This window comes from Schistocerca gregaria, chromosome 1 (assembly GCF_023897955.1).
Source record: "Schistocerca gregaria isolate iqSchGreg1 chromosome 1, iqSchGreg1.2, whole genome shotgun sequence".
NCBI classification, from domain to species: Eukaryota; Metazoa; Arthropoda; class Insecta; order Orthoptera; family Acrididae; genus Schistocerca; species Schistocerca gregaria.
In genome coordinates this window covers 683,501,536-683,519,784 of record NC_064920.1, presented here as the reverse complement: position 1 = coordinate 683,519,784, position 18,249 = coordinate 683,501,536, and the positions used below count along the sequence as shown (strand labels likewise).

The 18,249-nt window shown below is 37.5% G+C and overlaps 1 protein-coding gene across 1 annotated transcript in view; it reads right to left on the bottom strand.

Moving 5' to 3' along the window:
• The window catches only part of LOC126363708 (3'-5' ssDNA/RNA exonuclease TatD), a 56,609-nt gene that overhangs the window by 26,461 nt on the left and 11,899 nt on the right, over positions 1 to 18,249 (bottom strand). The window contains exons 3-4 of the mRNA XM_050007986.1: positions 14,247 to 14,407; positions 320 to 503 (exon numbers count right to left, since the gene is read on the bottom strand). Of these exons, the coding sequence (XP_049863943.1) occupies positions 320 to 503; positions 14,247 to 14,407 (345 nt within the window). The remainder of the gene's footprint in view (positions 1 to 319; positions 504 to 14,246; positions 14,408 to 18,249) is intronic.

The following is an 18,249-nucleotide window of genomic DNA, read 5'->3' as shown; positions in this document are numbered from 1 at the left end:
CTAGTACACTGGTTGCATGTCATAATGTCTATTACTTTGAAACTCTCATTACCAAAATTCTGAATTATTTGGTTCACTCACAAACTTTCCTAAATTCCGGTAGTCATTTGTTCAACAAACAGTGAAAGACCGTCTTTCTTGAATAAATAGCTCCAGTTCCAAAAATTCAAAAAGCAATTTTTACTGATTATCAACTCAATAAAATACAAAATGAGGAAGTAATATTTCTATCATGAGGCAACACAATGAACAGTTTATACTGCAATGAAAACAAAAATCTCTTTCATTATTTTTGTGGAAAAAAGTAAGGTTACATTACCTGTTATTCCCAGGTATATTCCCATTTTGATATAGCTTTCTGCTTCTTCGAAAGTTCCAGAAAAACAGTGTATAACAACAGAAGGCAGATTTTCCTTATACTTTTCCAATATTTTGATTAAATCTTTATGAGCATCCCTTTCATGCAGTAACAGGGGTTTACGCAATTCACATGCCAGTGCAACCTGCAGAATGAAATACTGTTAAATGCAAAATATATGAAACATATGAAGTTATTCCTTTTCTATGCAGAAAATCAATATTGCTAATTGGCATGTGCACACACTGTTCACCTTTACCCTTTTTATATATAAGTCTCTCTCTCTCTCTCTCTCTCTCTCTCTCTCTCTCTCTCTCTCTCACTCACTCACTCACTCACATGACTATAAAGATGGTGTATAATATTCCATATTAAAAATTACAATTGTGCTAGAGGTGTCACACTGAAGCCAGTAATCTAAGAGAAAGCCAAACACATCTAGACAGTCATAAGTGTAAATTCGTGACTTTATGGGTAAGTGTTGGAGAAATGGCGTAAGTCCTGAGATTATCTTCTTTATCTACAACAAAATAAAACTGTAATGCAATTCAGAGAAAAGTGATGGCATACCACCTCCTAGCAAATCAATTCAATTGTTCAAACCAAGCTTTAAGTTAATGACTAAACTTATTTAATATCACCATGAAAAATTATTTTAACAGATTCTGTGTGCAGCCAGAAAATATTTCTGCTGTAACCCATCCCTGACAGTTCCTTTTCTGAATATTTTCACCAACCACCTTAATACTCTTGTCAGTGATCAAGTCCCTTCAGGTACAGGAACATAAAATAAATTTTGGAAAGATATTTCATGTGCTTCAACATGTACACTGCATATGTCATAAAGGAAACACGATATCAGAGGATATTCCAAGGTCATTAAAATTTCATGAACCATACTAAAATGCATAATTCTGGTTAAAGTGCACATTCATATGAACAAATCCCCAATGAAATAGGCCTCTACCTGATATTAAGGTTTTCATTGTGGTTTTAGAAAATGAAAAAGTGAACTTCAAATGCAGCGAACACTCGAAACTAGCAGTAGTGTGGAATTAAACATTTCGTTTCAAATAAATTGACTGCCTCAGTGGACAAGATCACTAAAAGCAAAATTTCTTTAGCAAACCGACAAAAATAACTTCATTGTTTTGAAGGCGATTAACGCTTGACCATCAGAAAGGTGGAACTAAAATAAAATCTGAAACTAATGACATATTTTAGTCTTCCATAATTATGTGAATGTATTTAATCATTTAATTCACTTGATAGCTTCCAATCACAGAAATCTGTTTGTCCTTATTTGAAGTGAGAGCAGTAAACGAAGAGGAAACAGCGAAATCACTAAATGTAAACATGGGTCACGTGGAGTTCACTGAAAGTGCTCTGTGCATCAGCTCCGGATCTACGATATTTCCAAACTGGGGCAATACTAGATAGTGGCATCCACTGAACAGACTAAATTAGGGCTGTTTATTGTATCATTTTAACCTATCTCTAGCATTTTAATGCCCCCCACCCACAATTTTTGTGTGCCACAATGTAGTGTTTAAAATGAAGGGAGATGTTTCATCAATACTTAAGTTGATGAGCCTGGGGAAATGACAATAAATTTAAGAAGACTCGTCCTGTCTGAGTGAATGGCAACCTTGTGAAGTCCAAGAATTCTGAAGGCATGTAGTAATTCAAGCCTATCTTTATGTTTAATCTATGTTGGACCATGCACGAATTTAAACGTTATTTACCTTTTTAGATTAGTGAAATATAATTGCTATAATTTAAACTATTTCAATGTGCAAATTGTCTTATTACCCTACAGCTCATGAAGATCAAGTGCGCACTATGAACAGTTTTGTGAACATAAAATATGCAAGGTATGCAAAATTTTAAATTGCTATCACAAGCTAAGATGGAAAGTATAAAGAAGATTTTGATGTACTCCAAATGAATCCCAAGCGATAGCAGGGAATACCAAACTGCAAGAAGCAGTTACTAATGCAACTTCTCTTATAAAAACTATTATTTGAACTGTAGTGACACAAGTTTTTAGGATCAAAAAACTTAACAACAATGGGACTACACAGCATTGTGGATTTCATTATGTTAAAAAAATGGTAATTTTTGTATTTTGGAAAGAATTTTTATTTATTCTTCTACATTAACATTGTCCACTACCAAATGATTCCCATTAGATATTATACACTTATGTCAACACTTTCTCCAATACCTGAAACTCTTTTGGAGAGATATTGTAGTTCTCTCAATGTTTTTTTTTTTTTTAAAAAAAAAAGAAAATCTCACCTATGCTTGTAAAACGATATTCCTTTAAGACTTCTTTACTTCTTGGGGATGGAGAAGTCACACAGGAGCATATCTTACAAATATGGAGCCTAGGGCATCGATATAATATTGCTTTGGTGAAAAATTTATGAACAAGCAACACACATGAGCAGGTTAATTATTGTGGTGCAAAAGTCATGAATTGTTCCAGCAAAAATCAGGGCTTTTTTATGGATAGTTTCACACAAATGGTACTTAATTTTTTAAGTTGCACTTCTTATTGACTGTTCAACTTTGTGGCAAGAATTTATGGTGCACAATGCCACTGAAATCAAGAAACATAGTAAATATAAGTTTCAATTTTCCTTTCACACGTTTCATATCCAAAACATCTGAAAAAATGTCATGGAATAAACTAATAGATATGTCACCACCACCACCACCACCACCACCACCACGACCACCAACAACAGTTTCTTTGCTAAATCACACTCAATCAATCAATCACTTTTTTCACTTTTCCACAATTTCACAAGTTGATGAGACTCACCAAAAGCAATATTTAAGAGTTCTAAAACTTCACTTAATTTTTTTATCAAACAAAGTTTCATACAAATTATATGATCTATTTTTATAGAAACTAAATCACTAAGGCTACCAAAACATATGAAAAACATTTTGACAGCTGGCAACAGCCAAAATTCCAAAATGGCTCACACAGTATAGATCACACACATTTACCACCCCAACAATGTAAAAATTGTGTGAACCGAACTACGATGACACATGAAATAACATTCCTGTTACTTTTTAAACAAACTTTGTACATATTATTTTTGAACTCCAGAAAATGTGGAAAGATAAAGATTTTTCAATTCTGAAGCATTATGCGTAATTGCTTTTGTGAGCTAGATAAGAACATTAGCATCTTTACCAAACATTTCAGTCATTCGTTGAAACTTGCTGGCAGATTAAAACTCTGTTCCAGGCAGGGACTCGAACCTGAGACCATTGCCTTTCATGGGTAAGTGTTCTACAGGTAGAGCATGTGTCTGTGAAAGAAAAAGGTCCCAGGTTCAAGTCCCAGTCTGGTGCACACTTTTAATCAGGCAGAAAATTTCAAATCAGCACACACTCTGCTGCAGAGTGAAAATTCATTCTGGATTTCATTCATTGATGTGCATCTCCGCAAGAAGGAATATTTTAAATGTGAAATGTCTAGTCATTTATGTTGACATTCTCAGGGCAAATTACTGTTGAAACTGTAGTAAGACAGCTCAGAAGGTAAATATTCCAGGCTTTTTTCCACTGCTTTATGTAGAAAAATTTCCTTTATAAACTTGAAGTAGTTAAAATGGCATTTCCAGATGTTTTATAGAACATAAATAATGTCTTACTTTTAAAGTTGCATTGACTGTAGTGCGCGCTTTTGTGTGTGTGTGTGTGTGTGTGTGTGTGTGTGTGTGTGTGTGTGAGTGCGTGCGCATGTGCGTGACAGTGTTTAAATTGTGTGTAATTTGCTCAATTCACACCATCCATTAAGTGCATGATTGGTTATGGATGCATTTAGCTTAGATAGGACAACGCTGAGGATTTGGAAATGCAAAATACCTGCACTGAACTCATCCTGAAGACCTTGGTGGGCGACCAAAAGCAGAGGTGAGTGTTGGCTTACAAAGATCTTCTGCAGCGCAATGAAGACGACTCCAGCTTTTCGGAAAATGTTGCCACGGGAAATGAAACTTGGATATTTGAATATGACCCGGAAACAAAGTGCAAAGTTTCAAATGACACACTATAGCATGAAACATCCAAAAATGACGCAAATGAGCAAATCCAGACTAAAAGCCATGCTCATCATTTTCTTCGATGCTGTGGGGGTGGTCCACTAAGAATTTGTACCTTAGGGACAGACAGTGAATGGCGCTTTTTACCTGGAAGTGCTAAGAAGACTGAAGACAATGGGTCAAGTCATAGGCAAAAATTGGAAATTGCACAATACAATGCACGCAGCCACGCCTGCTCCTAGGTCCACCAACTACCTGACAATAAATAGCATCAGGCATTATGACAATTCCCCAAACCCCTTACAGTCCCGACTTGGGACTAACAGACTTTTTCCTATTCCAAAAATTGAAATCACCCCTGGAAAGGACACCACCACAAGACTAAGTGCTGTTAAATAATCTTGCACATGTACCCATTAAAAACCTTCCAAAATCTAAGTATCGGGGAGTCTTTAACTCATGGAAAAGCCACTGGCAAACATGTGTCAATGCTCAAGGGCTAGGCATTGTAGTAATAACCAAAATAAATCTATTTTTCCTGGTACTTTGTATACAAGCCCTGTATAAAACTCAATAATAAAAAAAAAATAAACAAAGCAAACACTGTTGTAGAGGAGTGCAAGTTAACAGGTGAGAACGAAAAGCACAAGCACAAGGAATCTCTGTTTGAAACTAAACTAGAAATACTGAAAAGGAGGTAAAAGGATGCAGTCAATGAGCAACAAAACTGCTTACAGTGTTGAACAGACAATAAATCAATTGATTTCAGTAACTGATAAAATACCTACTAAGGGGTGAAAAAATGAGTTACCAAACAAAGATATAAATTTGAAATACACCTTATGACAGCCTCGACATTATATTGCGATGCTATAGCAAAATACCATTCAACAAAAAATAAAGGGTGATATGCACAGTAAAAATCAAGAAGTCCAAATCATTACAACTGAAATTAAACTGGACTACCAATGAATCAAACCACTTCAACAGCATCATTCCATGCTCGGGCTGAGAACTGACACAGTACTTTTAACAAGCACTGTTCTGAGTTACATCATACTGGAGCAGCAAAACAGGTGCGGCAGTGAAATGGGCGGTTTTGAATAAACCTCCACCAATGATACCAATTTAATCACAGTGATATAAAAGAAATACAACATCAATTTACAATGTTTTCAGTTTAAAGTGACCCACATTTCAAGCCAACAGAAGTCAGACATTACGATTGGCACTCAAATTCAATAAGTTCCTGACCAATTTGATCCCTCAGTTCCTGGATGGTGTACCATGGATCACACCCGAAGATATGAGATTTCAAATGACCCCAAGGGAAGAAGACATCAGGCTGAAAGAGCACTAGGTCTTGAAGGCTAGGAAATGTCTCCATTCTTGGAAATGAGATGACCAGGAAAGACATTCTGCAGAACATTAATGGAATGGCACAAGGAGTGGCATGTACTCCTCACTCCCTTGCTGGAAAAATGTTTTTGCAGTTATAGGAATATCAACAAGCTGTCACAATAGGAAACAGCTCAACACATTACCACAACATTCTGTATCACAGTAAAACCACTGCCACGACCATCTTAAAAAAATAAGGGCCTATGATACATCACACCACACTACCACTTTCTGACAGCGAAGTGGTGTTCACATGACTAGTATCTAAGGTTTTGCTTGTTAACACGGCCTGACATATAAAATTAACCTTATCACTCATGATCAGATTGTTGCACTGGCCTAGGTTTTCGTTCATAACTTTCAACACTTCCCGACAAAAGCACAGTCTCTTTGAGAGGTCATCTTCATTCAATTTTTGCACTATTTGAATTTTGTATGGATGGTATTGCAATTCCCTATGTAATATTTGCTGTACACTGTGATCCAATTTGTCAAGCTGCAGTACATGCTTGTGTGCAGAACACCTGGGACTTTGGCTGAAGGCTTCTCCCAATCTTACAACACTTTCTGATGTGTGCATGTGTTTTGCACTTCCACCTCCCTTTCAAACTGTATTACCCATTTCCTCAAAATTCTGTACTCGCACTTTGATAGCATGTGCCGACAAAACTGGGACATGATGTGTGTGAGAGAAAAGAGCATGAAACACACACTACATGGCCCATAGCTGTCGCTGTTTTTTGTAAAATGCCTTACACCAACAGCACATTGTTTGCTGGTTTATGACACTACCTTGACTCAACATCGATGTGTGTGTCAATGGCAAAGGTTTGTTGCCCAGATGACACGACTCCCGTTTTCCGATTCCTAACATAACAATTGCCTATTTCGGTGTCACACCTATTGTACCTATCTGTTCCAAATATTTCCAATTGGTTTAAAAATAAGATTTCAAGACGGCAGAAGGCACTGTGGCTATGTATGTGTGATTTGTGTTTGTATGAATGTTTGTGTGTGATTCATATTTCCAAAGAAGGCCTTTTGGCTGAAAGCTTCAATCATTAGTTGTCTTTTCATTGCACCTCTCTGCAACTCAATGCTTCTTCTGTATGGTCAGCAGCAATCTACCCTTTTCATAATAATGTTGTTATTACATCAAGGATTTTCCATTGTTTATTTCTTTTAAGAGGAAACTTAAATAAAGTGTTTGTAATAACCATAATTTTGATTGAAGAGAAATCTACCAAATTTTCACCTCTCATTTATTTTTCCCCAACCCAAAATTTCCTACAGTCTTATTGGAAGTATAGGGTCATATTATGGCATTAAATTCACCCAGATTGCAACATTATCTGTTTTTAGTCAGTTTTAACAGTTCTTCACTGTTCTCCATACACAGTCCCCACTTCTTCTAAGTCACGAGCTGTTGGTGGGAAATGTGTGTGAATTACTACAAAGTCCAAACAACAACCAGTATTTTTACCATCATTAACCAGTTGCCAACATGGTAAGTATTGTGAAAATTATTTGACCATTTTCCTCTTGTTACAATTTACATTTCATGCTTTCCTCTTCTCTCACCACCACTACAATTTACTCTGAACCCATAGCTGTAGTAATCTCCACTTTCCTCCCAGCCTGTCTTACATATACCTAATATATCTAGTTCATTCTTCCTCATCTAATCTTTCACTTCATCCAGATTTCCCACTTTGACTAATGTTTGTATATTACGCCTTCTCATCTTCATTGTGGTTTTAGATAGGACTAAGACCTGAGGACCCCTCTTAACTCTCCAGCCACATCTTGTCTCCCATGAGCCATGATCAATAGTTAATTCCTGATTAGTATCACCTCCATGGTGGCATTCAACTGAACAAGATACATTAAGTAATAGGTTACGACTAACTCTAGAAACCATGAAGTGGTTTGACTGACCATTCTAAACTTTCGCCTGCCTCTAATGACAGTACATTTTTTCATAAAATCAACTATTTTGTGACTGGGTTCTTTCCAAAAGAGATTTCACTGTAAAAATTACAGACATATATTAATACTCCCTGCTTTTATTTCTCACCATACACCTATATCATGGCGGCAGTCCTTCTGACCATGCAATGCTTATTTATACGCCCAAGTCATCTGAGAATGCTGAAAATTATGAGTTGTGTTGGAAGTGACTGACGCGGTGTAGTGATGTACAGTGAAGCTTCTGAGCTAATTTTACATCTCGCTATAAGTAAAGTGCTTGGTAGTGCATAAGTTTTCAAACGGATTTTGAAAATGGCTCCTAAGTTGTTAGACAACAAAGCACCAAAATATTTAGAACATCTACAGCCAATTTCCGAGCAAGAGCCTGATTGTAGTGAAATTGAAAGATAAGTACAAACTATTAGTGATGATTCTATAGCATGATAGTGCTGAATCAAGAGAAACTATACCAATGACTCTTATAGCAGCAAGACAGACTCCTCCACTGAAATCAGCATATATTTCAGCACAGAATGACATTTAATACAACAGAAGAAGACAGGGAGGAAGAAAGAAGTGTCATCACTTCACTTTTTTTACAGCTGGAATTCAGAAGAGAGATTGAGAGATTTTAGATCACAAATGCAGCTGAAAAACTACAAAAGCAAAAAGTTTTCTGACAGACAGCAGGACAAAGGCCTGCTTGCTAAGAGAAACATCAAAGTTCACAGCACTACTAACTAGTTCTTAGTGCCTGTATGCAAATGATACAACAGTGAAACATAAAACTGTGCACCGAGATGAACGCTCAAAAACAACTTCAAAATAGTAACTGGTGTGTTTCTGTTTCTGAGGTTGACAAAATGTTGCAGGTTTGTGAGTTTGTGGCTTTTTTTGCACCAAGGGAATTGATACTGATATTAAGTGGTAAGTGATATCGAAGTCTGGAGTCATTTAAAAATTGTTTCTCCCTTTACAGCTCTGGACAAAACACCATAATTGATTATGGGTCTTAAGACACATGCAGATTAACACCACACATGGCAGATGAATTTGCCATCAAATTTTGGTTATCACTGGATGCAGACACCAAACAGATGTTCAACTTATTTCTATGAGACAGAAAGAATAGACATCAACCAGAGAATCATAACACTTCCAAATACTTTAGCACGAAACTTGAGGCACCATTCCTTTGAATGGGAAGGAATTGTGATTATAGATATTTCTTCACATATTTGCAAAAGGCCAATATACTGAAGAGTAAACATATCAAGCCAAGTGAGTTCAGTGGACAGAGATCACCAGAAAAAATGTTCTAATCACCACTGTTTGATACTACTGTGATGAAGGATGGACATAAAACCTGGTTTATTTATCAAGGGAAAGAAGGAAATAATGTTCCCATTCTCAGTATGCTTCATTCAAGTATAGAAATTGGGAAAAATTCAAAAAGTATTCCAGAATTTTAGATTAAAATTAAATGTGGAGCAACTATACTGGACCAGTTGGCTATAAAACATATAGTCAAAGAGCTTCACAGATATGGGAAGTGAAAGTGCTTTACAATACATTGGCCTTTGCCTGAATAAATGAAACGACTTGACATATGCGACAGCTGGAAAAAAAGAACTTGTGTTTGGAAAATGTATAAAACTGTGTCCGGAACACACGTTTTTTATTTTTATTTTTTTAACACAATTTTACTTTTTTTATACTATTACCTCAAAATGAATGAAATGACAAACAAAAATAACTATAAATGAAAATAGTTTATGACTTAAGTTTAAATATTCTTTTCATAAACTTATTTTATCTGTAGTTAATAATGTATTAAAACAGAAAAGAAGGATACCTCTGCCACTGCAATCAGACTCCCCAATGCTCAAGTTTTAGATATATACAAAGTCTGGTGGTTCTATTGGTGATAGGCTTTCTTTTACTGCCATACATCATAATTCATTTTTTAAAGGATAACTTCGATGATGACAAGTGTCCTATCCAGTCAACCTCTTCTTTCTGCACATTTATTCAATAGCATGTCCATAATGCCAGGCTATGTAAAACATTTCATGAAGTATCAGTACCATATTATTTCACAAACTGGCCGAGACCCCCATACAATGTACCAGGAATTTTTCAGAATTTATTTTTGCTAGTATTCTCTAATGTCCTCTAATCATCAAAAAATTATTACCCATTTTCCTAAATTTAAGATGCACATATTTTCCTAACAAAGAAAAACTTCCCATCGACCCCCCCCCCCCCCCCCCCCCGAAGGTTTTGTGTTAAGATAGCCCAGTGGACAGCCTGTCAAAAGCTGAACACAGAAGAAGTATGAAAACAAGAAGAATGTGTACTGAACTGTGAAAAAAGGCGGAACAGAAATGGTGAACAGTTTAACTGTAACAAATGCAATATCGAGAAGTTGGACAGCTGCAGCGTCACAGTTAAATGGGAATGGTGTTGGACTGCAACTCCACAAGCCACGTTCAAAACTCCCTCGTGCCTCCCCCCCCCCCCCCCCCACCCCCCTCCAACATTATGAATGGTCCGTCCCATCATGGAAATGTTTGTTCTCTTTCTGTAGTCTTGGCAGTTGTCATACTACACATCGGTTATAGAATATGAGTCATGTGGTAAGAATACATTACTGACTCAAGTAAATGTGATGAGTAATAAGAGCAGCCAAGATATCACATAAATGTTTCACAGAAATGAAAACAACAAATAAACGGGTATGAACTAAGTTGCAACAAAGGGATTCCAGAGTCGAAACTCCCAAAATGGAATGCAACATCAAAAACATTTAAAACATATGTTCTGACAGAGCACAGAGAAACTGTGCAAATTGTGAAACTGTTGCACGCATTTGCTGGAGCTTACGTGACAAACTATTATGTTTTCATCATTTCCTTGGGAGTGATCACATTCACATTGACACCTAAATCGGGCTAAGAGGCATATTTCACTAGGCGTACAAATTAGGTACACCAATCAGAGATTCCTATACAACACACGTCCTGTCATTAATGCGTTGCCATGTCATCAAACATTTGTGATTCTAATTCGAAAGCCACCGCCTTTTAGCAGCTAATAGAGTAGTTATGCAGACTCAACTGTCTTTAAAGGTCCCTTAACTTACACGTTCTTGTAAATGGACATTACACCATGACACAGACACAAATTTGAATACAGTGAACACCAGGAGAAAAAAAAAAAAAAAAAAAAAAATGGCACAAGTGAGGTCTGAACACGACCTGCCTGCTTGGCAATCCAACACCTTGACCGCTTAACCATGACACCGTTGCTAATTATCGTTGCTCCATATTGCATATCTTGTCCCTGGACTGTTCAATCTTAATTTTAATTTTATTTTATTTCACAGTTCAGTACAACTTCTTCCCGTTTTTGTGTTTATCTGTGTTCAGTTTTTGAAAGGATGTCCCCTGGGCCCTCTTACCACTAAATCTGAGGGGGATGTGACAGGGAGTTTCCCCTTTGAAGTATAACATCTATATCATATAAGCAGGGAGAAGAAAGAAGAAAAATAAAGAATAAATTACACTATTCGGAGTAGCACACTAATTATAAGCAAAAAGCTGCAAATAAACATGCACACACACACGTACATGTACAGTTGTGAACAGACGTGCACACAGTATACAAAATATAATATGGATGGTGTACTAAAACACCAAAGAAAAAGCAAATTACAACAAAATAATGTGAATTCAATATGAAGAACCCAACGTAATCAAAATATGAAGTTGAATGTAATTTACATATAAAAGGCCGGGAGGGGAAAGATGATTAATAAATCCCACAAAGAATGTGTGTATGCAAAATAATACTTTTAACTACAAAAAAAGTCTTCCATGACACTTACCAAAATTTAGGAGAATACAGGACCTTCTGTAAAAACACAGATATTACAAAGTTGACTATTTTATTTGGCCTCCAACACTAACAAAGGTATACTTATAAAAATATTCATACGTAAATGATATCTTTGTAAAATACGAATTTCATTGTATGTGATTAAGTTTTTCATCTGGTAAATTACACAATAAAAAATGTCAGTTTTCTTCTCCATATTTTAAACCAATTAGCTACAGGCAGTAATGGCATTCATGTTCCCCCGAGACATTAGTGGTTTATAAATTATCGAAGCATACACGACTGTCAACTACAGCATCTCAATCCGAAATGAATGTGTGTGTGTGTGTGTGTGTGTGTGTGTGTGTGTGTGTGTGTGTGTGTGTGTGTGTGTGTGTGTGCGCGCGCGCCTGTATCTCTCATTCTTTACAAATGAAGTCTGTGGCTGAAAGCTACATCTGTGTGTCATATAATCATGCCTGTCTGCAACTTGATGTGTCTTCTTTATGGTAAGCAGCAATCTATATTTTCCTACATTGTTAACCACATGTTTTAAGTTTTCTTACATTTGTAACTACAGGTTTCAATACACAGGTAACATGGTTACTTCATTACGTTCATGTTTTCAAAATTCATTTCTCTGAAATCAATGAAGACTATTATAGCCACGTGTCAAATAGAACTCTTTGAAATGACAAATGGATTAAACCCGCAGCTGAAATAAAATATCCTCCAAAAATCTACTTCCCAGTTGCTGAAAAAGCATCAAAGAGCAGAGCTGACAATAAAATTTACCAGCAAAGTTGAATCTTTAAGGTTACGATTTTTCCTTCAACTGGTATAGTACAAACACACATTTTGAATGTGAGCAAAACCTTCCCATACCCTGGTCTAGGAGACAAGGAACAGGAAATGGTTGGAAAAAATTATGGAATTTCAATCTTTCCTGCTAATCCACCGTTACTTCCTAATAATTTTCTTTACACTGTGTTCCTCCTCACACCACGGACTTTTCCTTCCTTTCAACAGCTATGCATTTTGACAGTGTCCTATCATTACTGGTATGAATTAATTTTGAAAGCTTCCAAAATCTCGGAATCCAACTTCAAAAACTGTATATATGACTTTTTCTCTAGTGGTTCGTTTTAGCAGCTCCTGTCCTAAGGTAAAACCAAATTCAGTATCAAGGATATCATGTGGTGCCTAAATTTTAGTTCTAATAGCATTTTTGTAGGAGCAGTTCACAACCAGTAAAAAGCTTGTGCCAAGTGTTTGCATAACTCTCAATTAAGGATAACAACACTTAATAACACAGCTCTACTGTTCACTTTCTCCCTTATCATTGCATGAAGGACAAACTTTGTACACAGTTTCTGCTAGTTCAAACCTTCATGCAAGTTACTATAAAGCACTGTCAATTCTATCATTAGATACATCTTTTTCTGACCATCTTTGATAAATTTAATGACAGTGTTCAACTCAGTGTTGGTTCACTATACTACTCAATCACGGTATTATTGCACTTGGGCGTTACTGGAAACACGCAGTGATGTTACAGTAAAGAAGTACCGTGGTGACTATGGAATGTACATCATACTGCCAATGTTTTCAGGTCAGTTGTGCATATACTACCAATCCCGATTATATGCCTACTCACCATAAGCTAACCAAAGCATCCTCACTGCCAGGTGCAATAAAGTTTTCGTCGACTATGACAACTTCTGAAGCCATTCACATGTATTCATAAACAGCTCTGTAAAGGAACTTAACTGCTAACACACACACACACACACACACACACACACACACACACACACACAAATGTTGTAATAGACAGTCACAAACTTAAAGAGTGGCTTTAATGATGCCTCTCAATGTGACCAAGTATGATAAGAACCATCTCAACATTGCTGGTGCAGGAAAGAGGCACAGTAATCACAACTGTAGGGAAACAAAAGTGGATGAGAACTTTTATCATTATTCTTCAAACAAACAGTACAACAGTCTGTGGTAACAGCACTTGTCCATTAATTCCTAATGTATACTGTAGCTCATCTGTATTTGCCAGTCGAGTGAAATAACGCAATCTGAAGAACAAAAATGGGATCATAAATCCCCAAAATTATACTGAACTTAGCAGTTCAATTTCTTAACAGTACAAAGAGTATGCAAAAGTGCAGACTGTTGACTAGAATTCTAAGACAAAAATATGTTCAAGCATAATGATGATAATTACATACTTGCAAAGAAACACATCATTCTCTGTTCATACCTGCTGCACAAAACCCACAAACGGTATTGCAGGAGGGGGTGAGGAACACAATAATATACACTTGCACTCACCTCTGGAGTGTGAACAATATTACCCATGCCCTGTAAACAATATCAGCCATCTGTTGCATAGCCTGTTTTGGCATATGACTATGTCTGTAAATTGTGTGACTTTTCAATCCCATCAATAACCAAAACTAACAAGACAATTTGGGTTCACAAATATATACTAAGGATTTTTTGCCCCATCATTTGGTTAATGTAGCAAACTATCTCATAGCTGTTAAATTACTAATTACCTGTTTCTCCAACACCTCTCTCTGCATATCCGGTGTAGAAAAATCACGGTTGTAATCTAATCCACATTCTCCAATAGCTACACATTCTGGATTTGATGCAATATCCCTTAAATCATCTAAATAGCCCTCTGTCCAGGACTTTGCATCATGTGGATGTATGCCTGAAATTTAAAGTTAACTATTATAATCAGATGATGTCTTTAAGGGTAAATTAGAATTTAAAAAATGGAAAACAATAAATTGGGGTTGCATATGGGTTGTATATCCTGCTCCTGCTCTCTCTCTCTCTCTCTCTCTCTCACACTCTCTCTCACTCTCACTTTCACTCTCACACACAGACACACAGTCTCTGGCTACTGAGTCTGGCCTCAGCAGTGAGAGACTGTGGTCATTTTGTGTGGCTGTGTGAAATGAAATATGTCACCAACTGAACACACACAAGGCTCAAACAACTCTATCCAATGCTAAACAAGCAAAGCACTCAAATAGGAGAGTCCATAAAAATGATTCTTATTAGACATATGTAGCTCCAGTCTGAGGATATGCAGCTCCAAAATGGCCACACAGCCTGCAGGTCAGACAGAACAAGGTACTGTAAATCATAAGCAATGCCCCACAACAAACACGTAGCATGAACGTGCACAATGGATTCCGCACTGAGAGCTTAAGAAAGTATTTGATAAACTCGACATATGAACCCAAAATATTTGAATAACCCCTTCATTCCGAGTCTAGGAATTATGATCACAACCACAGGTGCAAACATAACAAACCAAAAACACTCTTTCATAATGAGAACTGGCCACCTATGGCTAAGTTCAAATATAACATGATATCAGTAACCCCCATCTCTCAGCAATACTGACTGGCTCTGCCAGCTACAGTTGTTGCATAGCTGAACATCGGGCTATCACAGAGAAGTTGCAAACATGTAAATCAGAAACAAAACATAAATGATAATTTACACTGTGCAGTCAATTTTACAATCAAATTGACCTCTCCAACAACATTTCATTTCATAATATTATTTGCCCAGGAGTCCTTGTCAGCACCCATCAACAACAGTAACTTCCCCACTACTAATAATCCAGGTATGAAATGTCACTGCTGGCAGCATATTCTGCTAACAACCTTACCACTCTCCCAGACTGTCAAGAAGGATTTTTCCCCTGATAACTTCCTGTGTAATTTCTTCAGCTTGCCAGCTACTGTTGAAAAGTTTCTGTGCAATATCTCAGGTGGGACCATATTAACAGCTGATCCCACTCAGACAAATGGATATGATCACAAACCTGCATCCTGTGAATTCAACTGTAGCAAAGTAACACTTTTGCAGAGGTGACAGTACCCTTTTCTGTGATGGTCACCTCCCAAGAGGGGCATCTGGGGGCTCCACTTCTTGTGGTAACACTTGGTCATGAGCAGACATGGAAAGTTATGATGCAAAATAGCCAATCTGTATAGCCAATGATGCAATGATGTTTTTATTTCAATAGTGGGAGAAATACAATATAATTAAATGTAACAACATTAACATACCAAGTGATAGAGTGCGATCAAACTGAATTTTGGAAGAAAAACACTTCAACAGCACTTCCTGCTTTTGCCACACATTATCATTTTCATTACTGTGTTGCAGTGTGGTATTGGATTATTACCCTCCTAATCTCTGAAATCTTGGGTGTTGTGACAGGCTGATCAGTAACATGCCCAAGGACTCTGCTAGGTTGGACCATTAAATAAAGGTTATGGTATCAGACTGACTTTTAGTGCAGCTTACACTATAAGAAATGCACTTTCCCATTTTTAACCACCCTCCATCATAAAACTAAAAGTGCAGGGAAAACTCAGAAAGCCTGTAACAAATTATGTACAAGTACCCAGCGAGTATTACATATCACATTCACTGGCTTTGTCAACTCAATTGAAGTGTCACCTTCCAACATAACTAGACCTCAGGCTATGCCACAAATGTCACCACAATGAAGTTTCCACCTTTCTAGATGACACGATTAACAACAACTCAGCATAGACTGTGCAAAAGTCCTGTATATACTTACACAAGAAACTCCTGTGAACAGCAAAATCAGAAAATGAAGAGAGTGTCATCCACACAACGAACGTAATTCATGTTATTCTGGCATAACTATCAAGACTTCTGATAACATCAAAGATAGCATTTTCATTTAAAAGGCACATATATGAATTTTTTTATAGCACTTACAAAACCTTCAATATGCAGCAAAGGCAAAATTTGAATGAAATTCTGCCCAAAAAAAAATTACCATTAACTCATATCTTAGTGGCATGAAGAGGTATCTACAACAGAACCAGTGAAACAAGTACCTGACAACAGGTAATGCTGTTGCCATCTTTCAACCGTAAATTTTAAACTGTTGCAGGTGAAAACAACAGTTGTTTACTGAGCTGCAATAGCACTTAAGCATTGCAACAGGACTAATACAAAATCATGTTGTGAGACTGGTTGAGTAAGACTCATGAGCAGCTGCGCCAAGCCCATTGCAACTATCAGGGACCATCTTTTTCTGCCTCTACAACGGTGAACAGCTGTTCACTAACTAGTACGTACTATCCTCCCATTTGTTGCCTCCAACTGGACATGGAAACACGTTGCCAGCATCTGCGCTCTACTGTGAACACAGAGTGTGTGTCGACTGACTTTTGTAAAATTTATCCCGAAGGTTTAAATTGACATCTGAGTGGATAAGATAATTAATCAAACCAACAAACTGCTTTCTATCATGGAAAAACTATGACATTTCACTTTAAAGCAGGCACATCAGATACTGGATCTTTACCTAATGTAAAGCGCGGGTTCTCTTAATTTGAAGGTTCCTATTCAAATTTCAGAATGATGGTAGCCCAACATACTTGAGAAATTAATGATAAATCTCATATAAAGATGTGAAACATTACTAACAAAGAGATAGAGGGGCTGGCCAGTACTTACCTCAGCTCAGTACAGCCGATAGAAACACTAAAAAACAACCGAAAATTTAAGTTCCTAGCTTTCGGAATAAATGTTCCTTCATCAGGGAGGAGAGAGGGGAAAGAAAGGGAAGAAGGGACAGTGGATTTAGTTACTCACAACCCAGGTTATGAAGCAACAGGGAAAGGAAAACGGGGAAGGTAGCAAGGATGGAGGCATGGTTGTCAGAGGGAAGCCAAAGATATTCTACTGCAGGTACTGTGCCAGCTTCAAACCAAAGAGGATGCATACAGAAGTAAAGTGGTGTATAGTATAAAGATGTAGGATGGAAAGATGCATGAATGGCTAAAGAGGAAAGGGAAAGAGGAGAAGACTGAAAAGTAAATGGGAGTGAGGTGGTTTAACGTAGGTTCAGTCCAGGGGGATGGCGGGATGAAAGGATGTGTTGGAGTGCAAGTTCCCATCTCCGCAGTTCAGAGGGACTGGTGTTAGGTGGGAGAAGCCAAATGGCACATACAGTGTAGCAGGTTCCTAGGTCCCTAGAATTATGCTGGAGGGCATGCTCCGCTACTGGGTATTGGACATCTCCTAGGCGGACAGTTCGTCTGTGTCCGTTCATGCGCTCAGCCAGTTTAGTTGTTGTCATACCAATGTAAAAGGCTGTGCAGTGCAGGCATGTCAGCTGATAAATGACATGTGTAGTCTCACATGTGGCCCTGCCTTGAATTGTGTATGTTTTCCTAGTAGCGGGGCTGGAGTAGGTGGTTGTGGGGGGATGCATGGGGGCAGGTTTTGCAGCGGGGTCGGTTACAGGGGTAGGAACCGCTGGGTAGAGAAGGTAGTCTGGGAATATTGCAGGGTTTAACAAGGATGTTACGGAGGTTAGGGGGACGACGAAAGGCAACTCTGGGTGGTGTGGGGAGAATTTTGTCAAGGGATGATCTCATTTCAGGGGTTGACTTGAGAAAGTCATATACCTGGCGGAGTAATTTATTGATGTATTCGAGGCCAGGGTAATATTGGGTGACAAGGGGGATGCTTCTGTGTGGTCTA